Source organism: Mycetomoellerius zeteki, unplaced genomic scaffold, assembly GCF_001594055.1.
Source record: "Mycetomoellerius zeteki isolate Tzet28-1 unplaced genomic scaffold, Tzet1.0 scaffold109, whole genome shotgun sequence".
Taxonomy (NCBI): domain Eukaryota; kingdom Metazoa; phylum Arthropoda; class Insecta; order Hymenoptera; family Formicidae; genus Mycetomoellerius; species Mycetomoellerius zeteki.
This window is the reverse complement of record NW_017256007.1, coordinates 57,985-78,497: the sequence shown is the minus strand read 5'-3', so window position 1 is coordinate 78,497 and position 20,513 is coordinate 57,985. Positions and strand designations below refer to the sequence as shown.

General features: G+C 34.3%; 2 protein-coding genes across 5 annotated transcripts in view; one reads left to right on the top strand and one right to left on the bottom strand.

Moving 5' to 3' along the window:
• Nucleotides 1-870, bottom strand: part of Pop1 (POP1 ribonuclease P/MRP subunit) — a 16,767-nt gene extending 15,897 nt beyond the window's left edge. The window contains exon 1 of the mRNA XM_018452780.1: nt 512-870. Within this exon, the coding sequence (XP_018308282.1) occupies nt 512-602 (91 nt within the window). The 5' untranslated portion in view covers nt 603-870. The remainder of the gene's footprint in view (nt 1-511) is intronic.
• Nucleotides 871-919: 49 nt separating this feature from the next.
• Nucleotides 920-19,162, top strand: pps (protein partner of snf). Of its 4 annotated transcripts, none has more exons than XM_018452749.1 (15): nt 920-1,146; nt 1,728-1,863; nt 1,978-2,244; nt 2,451-2,695; nt 2,788-2,956; nt 3,051-3,347; nt 3,416-4,081; nt 4,172-4,606; nt 6,391-6,515; nt 8,886-9,202; nt 9,772-10,007; nt 10,094-10,522; nt 12,223-12,362; nt 14,522-17,089; nt 17,830-19,162. In XM_018452749.1, the coding sequence occupies exons 2-15, from the start codon at nt 1,737-1,739 to the stop codon at nt 18,691-18,693; spliced, it is 6,885 nt and encodes a 2,294-aa protein (XP_018308251.1). In that variant the 5' UTR covers nt 920-1,146; nt 1,728-1,736; the 3' UTR covers nt 18,694-19,162. The 4 variants fall into 4 exon arrangements, with proteins under 4 accessions (XP_018308251.1, XP_018308243.1, XP_018308226.1 ...); XM_018452741.1 differs by having other exon boundaries at nt 2,451-2,680; nt 10,094-10,537; nt 17,830-18,693; XM_018452724.1 differs by having other exon boundaries at nt 10,094-10,537; nt 17,830-18,693.
• Nucleotides 19,163-20,513: the final 1,351 nt, after the last annotated feature.

Here is a 20,513-nt window from a genome sequence, read left to right as displayed (position 1 = left end):
TCAGAAAACAGGATTCCGATGAATTTTGCTTCGTATTATCGGAATCCTGTTTTCTGATTGGATGCAGAACGTCGTACGACGAATCGGATGCAGTGTGAATCCAGCATATGTGACGGTACCCTTAAACCAAGCTTACTAGGGCTGCGTTCCACTTAACGCTCACAATGCTCGTGGAATCATTTCATCCTTGTCGTTTATCAAATGTTAAACAAGGACAAACGATGCTCACGAGCGTTGCGAGCGTTAAGTGGAACACAGCCTAGGTGTATTGTAGACGGACCTTAAAACAAGGACAGGAACGCTGAAAGTGTCCAAACTGAACGGTGTAACCATTGTGATCAATAGAGTGTATCTTGAAACATCTTGAAACGAGGTGAAAATTATAGAAGTGAGCACATTAGCTGGTTAACTAATGAAATATTTTAGTGTATTGTTAATTTTTCACTTCATTTCAATCGATCTCCTTATTGCGCAATGCACGGCGCACAATGTATATGTCATGCATATGTACGTATATGGCTGCGTAATCGACCCATCCGACGGATGATGCGGTAAATCATTGAATGTTGAACTTTGAGCGAAAGGCTTTTGTATAAGGACATTGTATCGTCATCATAAGGAAATTATATCGAGGATTCATTCGCGAGAAATGAGTTGACGGCGAAGGAACACAACGAGTAAGCTACAACAGGACGGCTACAACCGACCATCGATATCAAACGCAGGTCAAACAAAATGGCCGTTCGCTCGATAGCGTTTGGCGGTATCGTACCATTGTTTACTTGCTAGGAAGACGATTTGAGGCATGCTTATTGATTCCTCGCTGCCGCTTTCGTTACTCGCTGCACGTCTCGGCAACGTAAAGTGATATAACGACATTCCACTCAATCACGATATTTCCAATCACCAAATACTTCATTTCCGCTTCTTTTTTATGTACAGAAGAACGGTATCGTTGTAGTGTTAGTGATTGCTCGGTTTCACGACTGCGGACTGCAGCGTGGATAGGTGGATTTTGATGCGGGAGCACGTCTTTCCATCAACATGGCCGTTCAGTGTCCAAGAATACATACGTTTTGATGCTATTAATCAACGAGGTCAATTTCGTGAAACTTTTGGGAAACATTTGTACAATTACACGTCCAGGTAATTGTAACCTTACATTCCCTAGGCTAGATTCCAAAACGCCCTCCGAGAAAAATTTTACTTATTGTAATATACTTATATTGTATACTGGGAGTAAAATTTTTTTCAGAAAGAATATTTTGGAATATAGAACCTTATTGAATATAATCATCTAAAGCTGTTATACACTTCCAATACTGGAAATCTATAAAATACAAAATATAAATTCTGAATAGCAGTATACATTGAAACATATAACCTAATACTATGACTTTATTGATTGTACGTTTAATGAATCAAAATTAGTAAATTCATTCCCTGTCAGTGTCGATTCAACTAATCATGCTAGATTAATTAGTAAATTAATCTAGGTTGTTTGTAACTTTGATTGAAACTTTTGAATGAATGGATACATTCAGCAGACACAATAATGAGTAAGCAATCTGTAATTTTTGTCTTTGAAGTAGATTCATGATTAATCTAGAATAACATTTATTCATTAAGCTGTTATGTCTGTGTCCATTATAATACTGGATGTATCTATTGCATTACTAAAATCATTTATGGAAACAAAAGATGAAAGTATATAATTTGTTTTTCAGGCAAACAGAATGTCTAGTTCATACGTCATTGAGCCCCAGGAAAGCAATTCTGAGAAAAAGGATGATACATTAATCATTGTTGTCAATGATGATGGGATAATATCTGTTGATCAAGCAACTCTACAAAACTTGATAAGTAAGCAATTGCAAGCAAGTTGGTAAAATAAAACACATAATAATATCTTGTGAAGGATTGACATAAATGAATAATATTGCATGACATGCAATAATAACTGAATCGTTATTTCAGTGAATCAATCAAGTGCTAATGTTAGTGTAGTAAGATTAGGACAGGCCGATACAGATACTGAAAATGGAGATATAACCTTGACAGTAGATCCACCGACATTTGCTCATTCTACAGCAAGCTCGGTAAGCACGAATGTCAATACCGATCCAGGTGGATTGGTAGATCCTTTTATGGAGATGGATCCAGAACAGTTGGAAAGATTAGAAACAGCTCTGCAAAGTGAAGAGGCAAAGCAGATCCTTGGAGAAAATGTCACTGCGATGCTTGGTACCTTATATATATATATATTTTTTTGTTCTTTTTTATTCCAGTCTTATAATTGCAATGATAAAAAAGTTTTTATTTACATTATCAACTTCTGCAAATTTTATCATTAGTATCAATACAAAGCTGGAGATATTGCGCAAATTTACTTTTTATTTCTAATTTTATAATTAATCTATGCAACTTCTGTATGTATTAATTCTTTTTAGATATGTTATCAATAGAAGAGTTACAAAATACGATGCGATATAATATACAGCTGGACCATTGTTATACAAGCAGATTGTCACCTAGCGATCCAGTGCCAAGGGATCCTTTACCAATTATTGATGATTTATCTGAACCCAATGATATACAATATATACATCAATCATCCTCTCGAACTATTGTTATGTCACCACCCATTAATGACATGGACAATGTTGTGGTTAAGAATACTGCAAAGAATATAAATGTAATTATTACATACATACATACATATATGTATATATATATATTTGTATAGTAAATAATATTGTTATTAATTATTTAATTCCTGCATTATAGATATTACAAAGCAAACAGATGAATAGATCCGTACGTAAAACAGTTGTATCTACACTACCAAATACAACTGGACCTTCTAGAGCCAATACAAGCATTATTGGGACTCCTAAATTGTCAGGGCATTCAATGTCGAGAAGTATAACAAATACTCAACAAGGAATAACTAAATGTATTATTTCAATAATTATTTTTTAATTATACCAACTATATTTACGTTAATATAATATAATAACGGCAAAGTGTTATTATAATCATGTTTACAGTACAAGTCAAAAATAACAAGGAAGAAGAAGAAAATGATATCACAGAATCGTCTACCGAATCTTCGGAATCAGAACCATCTGATAATGATAACGATTCAGATTTTGGCCTTCGTAAGAGAAATAATGCTAGAGCTCGAGGAGGACGAAAAGGTCTTACTACAAGAGGTGGTAGCATGACCGCTGGTCGAAGGAGAGGTCAAAATAAGCACCTGGATATGGAACAGGTGCGGCGATTGGATATGGAGATGGCTGCTGCCGTTAATGCAATGAAAACGCCTGAAAAAGACGATAAATCAGGTGCGTAATTAGTTTATTGGAAAATATTTGTAGCCGAAGGAAATAACATTATTTTTTTCAATTATTAGAGAGATTTAGCCCTACTAAGAATAAGAGACAAGTCAAGACACTCTGTGGAAAGAAAAAGGAAGAATTGCAGCTTACAGAAGTGTCTCCATCTGTGTTTCAAGAATCGCCACCAGCATATGAAAAAATAGTACAAACAACAAATCAAGTGAAAGCAAATTTAATTAATACCAATATGATTAAAGGTGATATGATATTGACCAAACCTGGTCAAGGAAGAAGCAATCAGAAGGTTACTTTTATTCAAAAACAAGTTCCGATGAAACCGAATGAATTAAAAAATGTTGGGCTTAAAAAGACCCTATTGATTTCTAAGGAAAAGTTTGTAAACCCAGCGGGTACAAAATTTTTTACGACCAAAGATGGGAAATTGCTACAATTACCAATAGCGTCTAAAACGATGAGTTCGAACACACAGGTTTCTCCAGTAAAGGCAGTATTGACGCAACAACTCGCGTCACAACAATCTATGACACAACAACAGAGTGCAAACCAAAGCTCGCCAATACAGCAACAATCGAAAACAGTTTTTTCGATCAGCAACACGCCGATAAAAATCAAGCCTAGTGATATAAAGAGGGAAAAAAGAAAATCTGACACCAGTATAGAATCAATTTTGAAGGGGGAAGAAAATTCCACGAAACCTGTAGAGATCAAGACATTAGATAGTCAGTATTTCTTTACTTCGTTGCCGGTTAAGAGCGAATCAAAGTGAGTTTTTTACACATTAAATTATATTTGTAAAACATTTTTTACAGGTGCGAAGAAGCTTAAAAGAGATAACCGAAAGGCTCCGGGCGATACTCTAGGTCCCGCGCTTTTCTCAACACCAGATATAATTCGACGTGTGAGTTCGAATAATGACGGGAAAGTTTTAGATAATGCTGCAACAACTATGACTCTGCCTACATCTTTTGCAACAGCAATGTCTACATCTGGATCGTCAACTGGTTATATTTCCACAGCCGTTTCATTAAATATTGGCATCTCTGCTGCTTCAAATGTAGCGCAGAATACTTCTAATCTTTCTAATAAGAAAACAATATTTAATACTTCTGAACAGTCTATTCAACCAGAACCGCAATTAAACCTCGACGGAAGTAACAGTAGTACAATGCCAGAAAGCGAAAATGCACAAAAATCAGAAACCAAGACGCCTTTGACTGAAGAATTGCAACCATCGTTAGATACAGGTAAAATTAAGCCTTATATTAAACTGATTTTGTAATATCGTTTTCTCAATATCAATTTGTTATTTATTTACAAATAGTTTTTAAAAAACTATTGTTTATTATTTCTGTGCATATTTTGCAATGTAGAATTTCTTGTATACTATTATTGTTCTATTTTCTCTTATTTTTATAAATACTACGTAATGCTATTGTAATAATTGTACATATATTGCAACATATTTTGTACTTTTGTTCGTTCAATTCCTTAATTTGCTCATATTATAATTTTATTAGTAAAAACGTTTTGTTTTTAATATTGTCAAATCATGTAATATACTTGTACAATATTATTGATCGTAATGTATGCATAATATATGAAATTTATATTTTACATTGCTGTCTCTAGCATCAATACTATTTCATTAGAGAGTATTATTTAATTTATGATATTACTCCTTTTACCCCCTCCTCTACTATATTCTAAATTATGTTGTATAATAGTAATAAGTTTTTTATTTTCAAAATATTCTCTACTAATAAAAATATGTGCGCGTATCTTTCTCTTTATAATGATAAATGTATTCTCCGATCTATAATTTAAATTTACCTTACTTCAGAGTTTCTTCATCTTGTATGGATTGTTATTCATTTTTTTAAACATCTTTTCCCCTCTTCCTCCCTTTCTGTCTTTCCTTCCATTCCCTCTATTTTCTTTCTGCTTCTCCTTCCCCTCTCTCTCTTTCTCGCTTTAATAAATATGATAAAGAATGGAGGAAGGAATTGGTTTTTTATATTATTTTGTCATACTATTTCATTCTTTCTACTTTTTAATTATTTATTTCATATAATTTTATAAATATAATTTTTAAATAGGATACGGAAAAAGTACCGAGATCTTGGATTGTCTCGAAAAATAAAATATATTTAAATTAATAGTAGGGGGATTCATTTCAACATTTCAAAGTGATTTTTACAACATATGATCTTAACAACATTATTCAAGGTCACACTCACATTGTCATGTAATGCCATACTTAAAACCCTACAATTTTTAAATTGAAATATTTTTTGTAAAACTTATTTTTCTCGAGATATTCCAGGGTCCCGATACTTTTTCCATACCCTATATAATGAGGTACGTATAAAAAATGCGTATTAATATTATTTCTTATATCTATTGATAACAGCTTTGTTATTGATATTGATTCGCGTCATTTCAGATGTAAGGAGTTGGTAATTATAGTTTTAATATTAGAATATCGAATTTTGATTTCTACCGTTGAAATTTAATTTTGTATATATATGTATACAGGGTGTCCCGTAAATACCCGAACAACGCTTAGGGAAGATTCTTGAGATCATTTTGAGACGAAAATTCTAATACCAAAATGTTGAGGCTATAATAACTTTTGAATTATAATTGGTTAAAGATAGTGTGTAATTCGAAAACTATTATAGCCTCGATATTTTTGTATTAGGATTTTCATCTTAGAATGTTCAAAAGAATCCAGAAATAATAATCGAGGCTATAAAAGTAAAATGGTTTTTTATTTATAAGCATTTAAAGTTAACTTATAATTTAAAAAATTGTTGCAGCCTCGACATTTTCGCATTAGGATTTTCATCTCAAATTTAATCTCAGGAATCTCCCCTTAAGCGTTGTTCGGATCTTTACGGGACATGAACTCGTGAAAAAAAGAGTGTGTAAATTTGCACAGTTACACGAAGTAACGAAATATAATTCACACTGCAAAATTGTTCTTGTCCCACCAAAAGTCAATTCGTGATTCGTGATTTTGTTTAAGTTGGAATCGAAGGAGAAGAACATTTATTGGCTACTTTAGAAATGGAAGCTAGCAAACATGAAGAAGAATTACTTGCTGAAGCATTATTGCTACAAGAGGAACTTGGAGTTGATTTAGCTGAACATGTAAGTGTATTTGTATAACGTTATTTTAAAGGTGATCCTACACGGTCAATAATACTGTTACTATTAACAAATATTATTGATCGTTTGTGATTAATATTGATGGATTAACGTAGAATACCGACGGTGATCTAGATTTTGATTCTCGAGCATCAATATCGCTGTATTATGATCCATGTCATAGTATATGTCACAGTGCAATAGATATTGTACGTAAAATTAAAGTGAAATATATTGTCAAGAATATTGATCATTTTTTAGAGTTCTGGTTGTTCCCCAAAGTTATATCGATTGTCCTATATGAGTCAAAGTGCTAAAATGAACGGTAAAGAAGTTATAGTCTTCAAAGTTTCGGAATCGTGAACTTGGCCTCCTCGAAACTTCAAATGGTGTTTTCACCGCTTTAATCGACGGAACTCTTTCTAAAATTGATAGAGAACTCTAAAATTCTTCGGGGGGCAACTAGAACTCTGCTTATTTTTTCAAAATTTTGAAAATGAGCCAGCTTAACCGGTTAAGTGGTATTGTAGCATATATGCACAAAAAGAATCCGTGCCAAAAGTGGTATTGTAGCATATATGCACATCTTGAATAACTTCTATATTATTCAACGAATTTGCTTGAAATTTGGTATACTATTGTTTTTTGGGCTTCTGAACTCGATTTTGGCGTCAAATTTGTAAAATTTGATGGCGATTTTTGAACTCGGACATGTTTTACATTTATTTGTAAATATCGCGCTGGAACGAATCAGTCCGGCTCTTTATATACGAAATGAAATCAGCGACCCAAAAAACCCCTAGGGCCAAATTTTGGTATATTTTAGTTCACAATTGACGCCTACCACTTTTGGCACGGAATGTTTTAAAAAGCCTACCACTTAACCGGTTAATATTACTGATCAGTATTATTGACCGTGTAGGGTTACCTTAAAATGTAATGTTTTATATGAATGATACATATGTCATATAAAGCTTTAATCAGATTTAAAATTGTGAGAAAAATTAATTAAATATACCACACTATTATCTTATATTTAAAAAAAAAATACTTAGTTTTGTATTTAAATAATAGTTTATAAATTAAATATATTTTTATGTATTACATATGTATATATTGCAATGAGCTGTTCTTATACTATACTGTAAGTTTTGCAGCTCCAATTGTGGAAAATGATAAATATAGTCTCGTGGAATTTTTATTTTCTACTAATCATTAATATATTTGCGTTGCTTGTACTTTGATTTATTTCGTACTTGAATTAAAAAATAGTCTAATCTTATCTGGAATTTTAAACAAAAATACCTAGAGAATTCTCAAGGAATTTTTTTTTACAAGATTTCAGCACCCTGTTTTACTTATTCTATAGAAAGAGAATAGGGAGAATTATTTAATACGTTGATCGTTAGATAAGCTATTGCTAGAATAATTTTGGAGATGGTCTTGAGTGATATATATAAGAAGTATAGAGAACCATTTACAACCTGTAGCATGCGAAATTCCATAGTGGGTACCCGGGTACGTTGGACATAACGTTAAACTAAAGGATATTGACATAAGGATTAAGCAATACCAAACTTATCTTGACAGTCAAAATGTTCGTAGAAATAATTCATAATAATAATAACAATAACAATGATAACGACGATAACGACGACGATGATAATAATAATTTAATAATAGATCTAAAGGGCAATTTTTTTTTAATAATTGCTTGTGGCAATCAAATTGAATATTATGCCTCCTTATTCCTAACTATAGATTAAGGTAAGGTCACTTTCTGCCAAAAGAAAAAATTCCTTAATCTGCAGTTGTCTTGGTTGTTCGAGTGCCAAGAGAAAAAAATCCGGATTCAGCAACTGGTACCTTAGTCAAGTATATGCTAAATATCGGCTGAGGATGTGGAAATTAATCTCGATCTCGCCTATTGAGTGTATAATAGAAACTTATACTTGGTGATAGTTGGTGGTGCTATGCCCCCTTAACAATTGCACTGCTAACCTGGCGTCATTTTTTCGTTAGCAATCTTATGCTATTAATTAGATTTTCTACTAGGCGAATCTTTTAGTAGAGCCTTATTTCTACACTTTATTTTTTCCCTCCAGAAATTAAGATATTTTTTCCCTCCAGACATAAAGATGCTTTCTCATAAGTAGTTCTTGATCTTTGCCCTATCTAAACTATAACACCGAACTATAAAACCGAACGCCAGCTTCGGTTCGAATATCATTGAATCAATGTTTGCTAGCTGGTCCTTGCCTTTAATTTTTGAATGTAGAGGGATCCAACCTGGATCCCTCTACATTCAACAATATAATTGTTTTATGAGGTAATTAGGATTTTATTCTTATAGGATTTTTTTCTTGCTTACAGTCTACACTAGGTGATCCCAAGCCACGAGTGATACCAGAATCATTGGCATCGGGTAGCATGCTTGTGCCTACATTAATATCACCCGAACAAGATTCTAAATCAGCAGAGACAACGTCAACGGCACAAACAAATGTGTCGAAAGAAACAAGCAAAAAATCTTCGAAGGACGATAAAGAGACTATTCAAATCGTTCGAGGTAATCGTGTAATTAAGTTACCACCTATCGAAGCACCTGCCACCAGAAGTAAACGGTTGCAAGAAAAAATCGAGATGCCACAGACAAATCCCGAACCTACAAAGAAAGTACAGAAGCTTACGTAAGCACACTATATTATTATAAATTGAAAATTTGGATGCAATAACAAATAGTTTTATGTAAAAAGACATGAATGCGTAAGGACACAACGACACTCGATAGTATTTGTTCGAATATCTCAATGACTAGTGTAAATATGTCTATCAACATTAATTTATATTCACAAAAAAGTCTCGTTTATATCTGAACTATTCGCATATCGAACATATATTGGACTCTTTGTTGCTTATTGATCGCTAGAAAATCTCCAAGTTATATTAAATAGTGTTTTACCAAAACAATGTCCTTATTGCTTAATTCCCAAAATGTTTGATGTCGTACCTTAACAACATTTTATTAATAAATGTGATAGCATTAGATTTATTGTTTTTTGTTTCTCCTGATGTTTCCCCTAGATAAGTGATACATCACTCGAGTCTGCTTTACAAAAAGTCCTTAATATAATACATAATTTGTATATGGAACTATTTCTATGTTGGCCGGAAAACAGCTAAAACTTCCTTTGTTTATATTGATCTTATATTCTTATATACTTTTTGATTAAAATTTAATAATTGTTTTAACATACAGTCAGGTATCAGTTCAACAATTAGTACATAACAAGGATGAATTCAAAACGGAACAAGTAGTAAATGAAGAAGAGGAAGATGACGAAGATGATGAGGAGGATAATTCAGATTCGGAAGACGATCCAGATCGATTATGGTGTATCTGCAAACGGCCACATAACAATCGATTTATGATATGTTGTGATGTCTGTGAAGATTGGTTCCATGGAAAATGTGTACATGTCAGTAAAGCTATGGGTAAGTAATTTAAGTATATATGACGAGAGAAAATATTTATTTTAATTTGTGTCATACGATATCTATTTTATACAAATGTATAATAGGTCAACAAATGGAGGAGAAAGGCATTGAGTGGGTTTGTCCGAATTGTCTAAAAAAGAAAGCCGAAGAAGAAAAGATAAAATCGAATTTGCAATCACTACTCGGAAAACAAAAAGCAAAAGTCGAATCAATGGGTGAAAATTCATTATCGCAAGCTGTATTACCGAAAGAAATATCTCCGTCGAGTTCTTCCATTGACCATGGTGTTGCTTCAGCTTCCAGCACAATGCAATGTGTTGTTTGTAAGAAAGAAGCCAGAAATTCTAGCATTTATTGTTCAGATGCGTGTATTCTTGCACATGCTCAGGAAACTTTAACTAAGGATAAACCCGTGCCATCTGGATCAAATATAAAGTCTGCAAAATTACCTACGACAGAAACTATGAAGACAAAACACGAGACTAGAGTAGTAGTCTTTGATAAAAAAACTGGTAAAGTTCTTACCGGTAAATAACTCATATATGATTCATTAAATATTAAAAATATTTAAATCCCTCTATTCTGTATCAATTTTTTTTTAGAAATTTAATTTTTTATGTGTTGCTATTTTATTATTCATTTTTTATGTAATCACGTGGAATTATAGCAAACACGATATCTTTTGTTTTTCACTTGCTTTGTTTCTATAAATTGATTGTAGGTATATTTTATTTTGCATATTTATCATTAGATAATAGTAGGAATTCAGAGAGAAATTGAAAATAAAAAGGGAGTTTGTTCAGAATAGATGGATTCCATTACGTATGCATGCACGCACGCGTGCACGTACAGGGTGTTTATAATTTTTCTACTATCTCTCGAACTGTTTGTTATTCGAAAGCAAAATGTTTTAAGTAAAATTTAAAATTATGGCACACAGAAAAACTTAAGCAGTAAGAAAATAAACATGTTGAATTTGTTATTGTTTACTTTACGAGCTCATTTGTAGTCTCTACTATGATTGGCTAATTCACTTACTGCTTACGTTTTATTGCTTAAGTTTTTTGTGTGCCATAGTCCTTGCTCTATTTCGTGGGAGACATCTTATGGATACACATTATGTCCAGGTAGAGATGTCTCTGAGATTTCAAGGTGATGTTTACTTTTTAAAATGAACATCTTTTTTTTAGTTAGTGCGTAAAGCCTATTTCGAGTTTATTAATCTATGATAGATATGTTGGTCTTCCAAAATCATTCAAGGTCATTTACGATCGTTCAAGCCTTTTATTTTCTGATCAGTGAACTTCAAAATCTCCTGAAAGATGTTCCACTTGTCATTAGAATACAGCATGATAGTACTTCTCATAACGACTACCAAATTCAAGAATATTATTTTAGTCAGGATAGAAAGAGAAAGTATGATACTCTTCTTACTAACAACAAATTCTCGGATTTGACAACTGTAGTTGTACTGTAGAGTTTTTTTGTGGGACTTTATAAAAAATTAAGTGTATCAACAAGAACTCACCATTTCTGATAATGAGGGTCTAGATATCATGATTGCCTGCCTACAAATTACTATACCACATCCACAGAACGTTCGGGCAGCCCAACGACAATAATGCATGCGGAACTAAATATAACGCGCTCGAGTCCTCCAATTTGATCCACAAAATGTGTGGATCGTGGTCGGTCTCTCCATGGACGCGGTATAGGGTAACTTCTTTCTAATCAATCGAGAAACATTTTATTGAGGATTTCTCGAACTCGGTGGTCATTATGAGGAGCACCAGCATGCTGGAAACACATCCTTTTTTTTGGTGACAAGTGGAACGTCTTCAAGAGATTTTGAAGTTCATTGATAAGAAAATAAAAGACTTTAAAATTTTAAACAATTAAGTGACCTCGAATGACCTTGGAAGCCTTATATCATAGGTCAATGAACTTTCTCGACGTAGCCTAACCATTTTAAGTTGAAAAAAGATACTGTTCCAAAAAAAAACTTGGGAAACTTCAAAACTTGGGAATAGCTTCACCTAGAAAAAATTGTATACATCAAAAAATATTCTGTTCGAAATAAATATTACTTGAAATCTTTTTTCAAACGAATAGTTTACGAAACAATTGCGTGGAAAATTATAATAGATTATTCTGTATGTGTTTGCGCGCTTGCCTATGTACGTGTGTGACATACATGATATTATTATTTTAGGCGCAGATGCTCCTCTCAGATCCAGTTTGCGAACATGGTTGAAAGAGAATCCAACTTTTGAAATAGTAGAGGCTAATAACATCAATACACTTCAAATAGGCGGAAAGCTCGTCACGCAGATCCAAACATCTGGAAAACCTGTATGTGTTAAATAAAATAAATCTAACAATATATATATAAATTAAATTAAAATTTATATACATGATGTCATGGAAAAGATCAAGACGTAAAAGACAAACAGTACATATTCAGTAAGAATTGTTTAAGTGAGCATATTGAAAGATTGATTCTCAGATTAGAAGCGATTTTTTCATGTTTGTTAAACAATTTATTTGTTTGCTTCTACATAATTATTACATGCGATAAATAAAAACGTGAAAACGGAATTATCTTATATATTTTCTGATATTTAAGAAAAATATTTTATATATTGCTTTTATTTCCATATGTTCATTTTATAACAAAGAATTGTCTTATTATTTTACTTGAGGCAAAAATATAAGTTAGTCATTTGTTTTAGTGATTATACACTTACTTAATTATTCAGATTGAATTTAATAATATCAATTGTTAATCTAATCTAAGAAATAACAGAATGCACTTTATATACATAGGATGCTTCAAAATCTATTTCTTTTTATGATTGGATTCTTTAGAATATTCTAATTGCAAGATGAAAATTCTAATACACAAAAATGTTGCGGCTATAATAAATTATTAGAAAAAGTAGCGGCTATATTAAATTATTAGAAAATTTATAAATTACAGGTGAAATTTCGCGCGCTCATGCATGGTGACAAGTGCTACTTCGAATTGAAAAGGGGGGGGGGTGAGTTTAATGAAAGATTAACGTAAATATGCAATATTTTTATTAAGAAACTATTTCTGTTTCTATACAGGATCTATTTGTGATTACTATGTATAATATCGGAATATAATATTACAAAATATCAATTCAGTTACAACATATGTGTCAGGTCTCAAAATAAATTCATAATCGTGTTCATTTGCCTTGTATATGGTAAAAATTTTAGAAATAACTTTTTATTTAAAATATCAATGTATCTTTGTATGATAACTTATAGCGTTTTTCCACTGCAAAAATTAGTGCAACACTGGTGGAATTAAGTATAAATCGATTTACATATTTTCAGTGTTAATAATTTAATCGTTTCAAGATTATGAAATTATCATGACAACATGGAATGTAATTAAAAGAGTTAAATTATTTATTAAAAATATGAATAAATACGAATATACGAATTAATTTGTATTATAATTGCACTCAGTGTTGCACTAGTTTTTTCATTCAGCGCTATTAAAGGCTGCCTACAATGGAAGAAATATTAGAAACAGGAATAAGTATTATGAGTTTAACCTATCAAAATTCAGTTACATCGGAATACACGGTTTCTGATAAGTTGAAATCTTAATTTATTCCTATTCTTAATATTTCTTCCTTGTGCATAGGACTTTAGACGTTGTTAAAGGGCAAGAGCACTTGTTATATCGTCATGCTTAAGCGGACAAAATGTTAGTTCTATGAATTTTAATTGCTTATAATTTAAAAAATTACTATAGCCTCGACATTATTGTATTAAGCTTTTCGTGTTAGAATACAATATGTTTAAAAAAAAATCGTTCTTAAAAGGAAATGCAGAGATTTTGGGACTGTATTTACGGTTGCCACCTTTTAACTAGTATCCTGCCAAATCCTGAAGGCTCAGGAGCCGGAGATCTCACTGCCGGTAATTGGTTGTATTCAACAGAGAAAACTGATCAGTGAGCACTTAGTGATTCTTTAATGTAATTGGTTCCTACACACTTAGATCCAGCAAAGAACTAAAAGCATGAACCAATCATATTAAAGAATTACCAAGTTATCTCTAATCAGCTTTCTCTACTGAATACAACCAATGAAGATACCACTTATGCGAAAAAGTTTCCAAATCAAATGATTTCCATCAGCGTTGCATAAAAATTTGCAGCTATTTTTGTTTTCCTGTAAGATGCCACAAATAAAAGCATCGACTTATAAAATTCTTGACTTCTAACTCAGAGTTGATTTTCTTACTACGTTCATACATTATTTATTTATACATTATTAGATATTTTTTATTCAGTTTAATGAGTACTCTCAGATAAATTCTGAATTTTTTTTTACGTAGTAACTTGTATTTTTACTTATACAAAAGTATAGGTAAAAAAATAATATAAAATATTTAGAATTTTTAGATTATTTAGAAATTTCTTTAAAATATATTTTAAGTTAACGGAAAGACATGGGAATTGTTTTCAGGCAAAAATTACGCAGATATCTCCGGTTAAGGTGCAAAATATGCCAAAGACAATCTATACCAAGGTAGCTGGATCAAAACAAACTGTTTTAACATCCAACAAGAAAATTACAATAATTCCCGCTATACAACAAGTATCGTCGGGCAATAAATCGGCACAATTGAAACAGACGATAATCACCACGACGCCAGGAAAGAACCCTGTAACATTGAAAACATCAAAGAACGTCACACAGACGCAATTGAAAATTCAATCAGCAGGTTCGCCGAAGCAAACGCCGATTAAGAAGCAAGAAGCAAAGTCATCACCGTCTCAATCGAAACAACAAATTAAGTTAACACCGGTAAAAAAGCCAGAAACGGAACCCATACGAGTGAATATCCGAAAAACGCTGACAGAATTACTATCCAGCCGTATAAAAGAAACTAAAGATCTGAAACTAACTGACGAGGAAATTGCCGACTTGGCTTTTAACATAGAATTTGAGATGTACAAGTATTTCAAGGATACTGGTTCTAAATATAAAGCGAAATACAGGAGTCTAGTATTTAACATAAAGGATACCAAGAATCTGACATTGTTTAGAAAGATTGCAGATCGCTCATTAACGCCGGATGCGGTGGTGCGATTAAGTCCGGATGAGATGGCCAGTCAGGAATTAGCCGAGTGGCGCGAGAAGGAGACCAAACATCAGCTGGAAATGATAAAGAAGAACGAACTTGATTTGATGGCCCAGGCCAAGTCGATCGTTGTTAAGACTCACAAGGGTGAACAGATAATCGAGAACGATGGTGGAATCGATCACGTTGATCCTAAAACACCGGTGCAGGATATCGTTTCTGCATTAAATAACGGCGATAATATAAGTTCCACAGTTGACGATTTGAAGGATAAGAATAAGGATAAGGAGGATAAACTAACGGCGCAAATGGAAACAAAAAAATCCAAGAACACAGATGATCGAAGGAAAAAGGATAAGGAGAGAGGAAGAAATCGCGACAGTGCAAAGTCTAAGAGTAAGGATCGGGAGAGAAGTCACAGTCGGCATCGTCATAATCGGGATCGAGATCGTAGCAAGACGCGAGACAAGAGCAAGGAGCGAAAATCAAACAGGAATAAAGAGAGCAAGCATGACAGAGAGCGAGAAAAGGATAAAGATCGAGATCGGAACAAAGATCGAGACAAGGTGAGTAGAAAGGAAAGCAGGGAGAGAGAGCGGCAGAGAGAAAAGGACAGACACAAGAGTAATGACAATCATTCAAGAAATCGTAGCGGTAGTAGAGAATCTAAGGACATTGATAAACGGGAAGAGGAACGTAAAAGAGAAACAGAGAAGAAGAAGGAGATGTCCCCATCACCTGTGGAAAAATTGATAGAAGACCGCCTCTGGCGGCACATAGAAGATGAGGCGACTACAAATACGATTGATGGGAACGATTCCGATATATCAGACAGAGAACCTAGCTCTACTGTTACGATTAAGACGCCTGATATCAATGAGGAATCCGAAAGAGACAAAGAGCAGATGACGGACAAGGAAACATCAGCGAAGGGCAGTTGGCAGACCGTTTGGCGCGGTTTTGTTAATATGGTCGATGTTGCTAAATTCTTTATAACCGCGCAAGAAGTAAGTGGTAACGCCAAGGATCTTATCGATGATTTACCAGATACTGTCGACGTTGTCGGTAGGATCAGTCATGAGACCGTTTGGGATTATATCTCAAAGATGAAAAGAAGCGGCTCGAAAGAGATTCTAATCATTCGATTAACAGCTGCGAACGACGAAGAGAAGATTCCCTACATAACTCTGTATAGTTATCTGAACAGTAGAAGCCGTTTGGGCGTTGTGGGTAATGTTTCCAAAAATATCAAGGACTTTTATATAATGCCATTCTCGAATCAGAGTACGATACCGCCAGTTCTAATGCCGCTTAACGGTCCTGGATTTGAGGAGCACCGACCACATCTACTTCTCGGCATTATAGTTCGCAACAAGAAAAAGCGATTGTCAGTTGTGTCGACAATACCTTCGAAAACGTCCAAGACGTCCGATAGAAGTTATACTCCGCCGTTGATCAGCGTGCCAAAGGAGAAGACCTTGTCGCCGTCACCTTCTTCATCTCCCATGTTATACAAAGCGACCACATTAGACTCGACAAAAGAGAAAGCGCCGGCGGCAGTAACACAAATGACTCTGGAATCTTTGAACAAAGCACACATAGGTATGTCGCGCGGCGTCATAGATACTGCAACGATATGCAAGATTGTGCCGGAATTATCATCAAAGATTGACCTGACCTCATCACCCGGTAAAGTCACGTTGGACGATGACGGAGATGAGCCATATAGTCCTGGTGAGATGGACGACGATATAAATAATCTGCAGCCCACTGTTGACAATACCGCTGGTATCTTATCTTCATCCAGCAAGAATTCCACAGAGTTACAAAGAAAGATGGATGAGTTGAATCGGCAGATCGAGGAGCAGAAGCAACAAATTGAGGAACAGAGGCAACAGATACAGAACATTAGCTCGTCGTTTCTCGACGAAGCAACTCCTACTTTGCCGGTGAGAATCTCCGCTTATTTTTTGCAACCTCAATTTATTATCGTGTTACTACATCTTTTTATTCACCTTGTACAAATAAAATTGATTTTTTGAGCTCTACTGCAATACATCCCGATCTAATTTCACAAGTTGGTCTAGATTCCTACTCTTTGAAAGAACTTGAGTTTTTTATCGTAGATATTAGAAGCCTCATTAATCAAACATTGTGAGAAAGTTGACCATTTAGCAGCATATAAGAGAATTGAGTAGTTGAACACTTCTATAATGTAGAATAAAGATAAATAAATTTTTCCTATTTTTTATATGAAATTCTGATATAATAGCTGCACACTTACATTGTCGTGAGGGATAATATCGCAAATTGATCTTTTTAATGGTCTGTACCGTAGAAATATGCATCTTCAAATAACCAAGTCAATCATTCGATCACCGAAATAAAAATCTGGTAGTAGCTCTATCCATAGACGTAATCTTATTAAATGGTATCTTTAAGTACATTTATGGAATGTAAAAGTAGTAGATTCGTTCAATAAGTTTTCTATTAAAGCTGTAATGGATTTATCTGTTAATTTCTCTATTATCTGTCTAATAATTTCTAATTGGTAAAATATAGATGGATTTTTGAAAATACGCTCGTTTGTTTCCATTAATCACGCGCGTCATTGATCAATCGTGAGAATTTCTGCCTTCGTTGATCTCTCTTATATATATCTGTACATCTTCATCTACAATTGTTTCAGGGTTTAGGACTAGATCCGCCCACCGACACTTGCGAGGAAGCTTACAGTCCATCAAACGCGCGATCTTTCACGCCTCCGCCACCTATTTCCAAATTCGCGCAGCCTATCCTCGATAAAGTCTCGGACATTACTATACCGCCGAATTTACAAGAGATTCTGGCGAACGTCAAGCGGCAGGAATCGTCTAAAGTGGATCCTTATCTTCCATCTAAGCCTGGCGCGTCATTTTTACCCGCGCTTTATCAAAACCCGGAGAGATATTCGCCTTCGCCCTCTTCCAAGATTAGCCAATCAGAGAAAGCGTCGTTAGAAGTTCCCAAGGAGAGCAAGAGTACATTGAGTACTTTGAGCGATCTGGATCTGATCCGAAAAGCCGAAGAAGAATTGGCTGCAGTCGCGGCAGTGACGGTAGCGCAATCTGTAGTACCAGCGCTGCCACCGTCTTCTTCTTCCTCGTCATCGTCGTCATCGTCAACATCATCATCGCTCGTTTTAACGCCGCCGCCTGTTGGTTCCGTAAGTGACGTACCGATATCGCCTCAGGTTCTGTCGTCACTCCCGCTTTCCGCGGAGCCTGCATTGGAGGCGAATAAATCGTACAAGCCAAGTCCTTCGGATTCTTTCAAGAAGAATTTCACTTCCGAGCAGCCGAAGCCACCTGGTCTCGAAGATGAAGATTTTCCCATTTTTCCATCGACTCCGCCGACAATAGACGTCTCTAAAATGACATCTCACTCAAAAATTTCATCCAAAAGTGGTATTGTGTTGAACGTCAAACGGAAATTGAGCGACAGTAGTAGCTCGTCGTCACCCACTAGATTACCGAGGACAAAATCGCGCTGGGGTCAAAGGCCATCCGAATAAGACAATATATAAGATCTGTTTTCTGTCGCTCAACTGGTATACACTTTTAGAACTTAAAAGTGAGGTAGCTATGTTTGGCGAAAGCGAGAAAGAGAGTTTTAGTGCAGTCTAGTACAGGAATAAAAAACAGACCTATAATTGTCGCGGTCTGTGATTTGCAGTATGGTGACTTTCCGAGATATATATATATATATATATAGTCTTTCTACGTTCGCTTTCTACCCAATGAATGTTTGTCTTATACGAAGTGAAATAATGTTTCTTTTATGCAAGGAAGAAAAATGAGCCAATAGAACGATAAACTATTGAAAGAGTTTTGCTGTATTTTCAATATAGAAGAGAAGGCGATCTCTCTGTTATGTATATATCCGTGTGCGTGGAACTTAATCTTGATACGATGATGAATGAAAAAGATGTGAGTGAAATTATTAGCATGAGGGAGGAGGGGGGAAAGAGGGAGAGGAAAAAAAGGGAGAAATGAGAATGAGATTGTAAATTGAAAGCTTGTACGATAGTAAATCGTATGTATTTCCATAAACGTTTGTTGAGAAAAATACTATATTTTCAGTGTATATCAAATGTAGAGATGCAAGAAAGGTTTCTTTACTGTGGCTGCTTTCCTTTTACAAAATACAATTAATACAAGTGTCGTTTTACCTTCGTTATTCATTGAATATCAAAAAGGATAGAACGATATTTGTGTCTTGTAAATGGAAAATAGCCTGTTAAAAGTGTTAAGACTCTTGAGTTACAAATATCAATAATGTGTGCTTTCCATTTAGTGACACAAGTCAATACAAGCATCATTTCATCTTTCTTTACATTTAGTAAGTAATAAAGATGATAGAACGACGCTTGTGTCGACTTAGCTTGTGTTATCAAATGGAAAGCACCTAATAATTATTGATGCTTCCGATTAGCTGTTGCGAAGCATTGCGATTGGCGATAGGGTATTTGCAACTCATTGTAGAAGTATATTTTAGAAATACATTTTCACAAATCGCACAAATCTATCATTTCAGCGACAAAAAGAATGATAACATGATCAAAATTAATATCAAAATATTCGATGTTGATTCTTTTTATCGCTGAAACAGCCAGTTTTTAACGGCTCATAAAAATGTATACCTTTAGAAAAAGAAACAGCAATTCCACAATAGTACGCGTTTCGTTACTAGAGATTTGTCCGCAAGAATATCCGGACAATTGTATGTATAATTGTATCTTTCTCCCACAATTTTCTATTTGCTGTATTTCTCCTATCTGCCGCTAGAACGAATTCTTTATGAGGAGAAAGAATGTATTTTCCAACATAGATTCGTGTTTATTACTACATTTACACGGCACCCTTAATCGGGTTTAATAACATCCGTAGTTATGAAACTGGCTAATCACAGTCGTTCCATTCTTCCAAGAGACAGCTATAATTGGCCAATTTCATAACTACAGATGTTATTAAATCCGATTAAGCATGCCGTGTAACAGAGGTCAATTGACAACGTTAACAAGAGGAAGACAAAAACTAAGAGGATTAAATCCTTTTTGGCAAAAACAAGACAGTTGTGAGAGGTCATCTAATCTAGATAAGTCATCTGTCATTTGCATTGAAGCTAACGTTATATAAACGCGAGCCTAACTATTGCTGATGTATCAGCTGCTGTTCAACGCATTGACATATGTATAGTATTGGACGGAGCGTACAGCGAAATCTCTTTGATCTTTCGTCTTGACAGGTCTAGAAAGAGTAAGGTAAATGTTTGGGCACGAAACTTTCTACTATTGTCCTATTGATCGAATTGTTTCAGGAGAGGGAAGACATG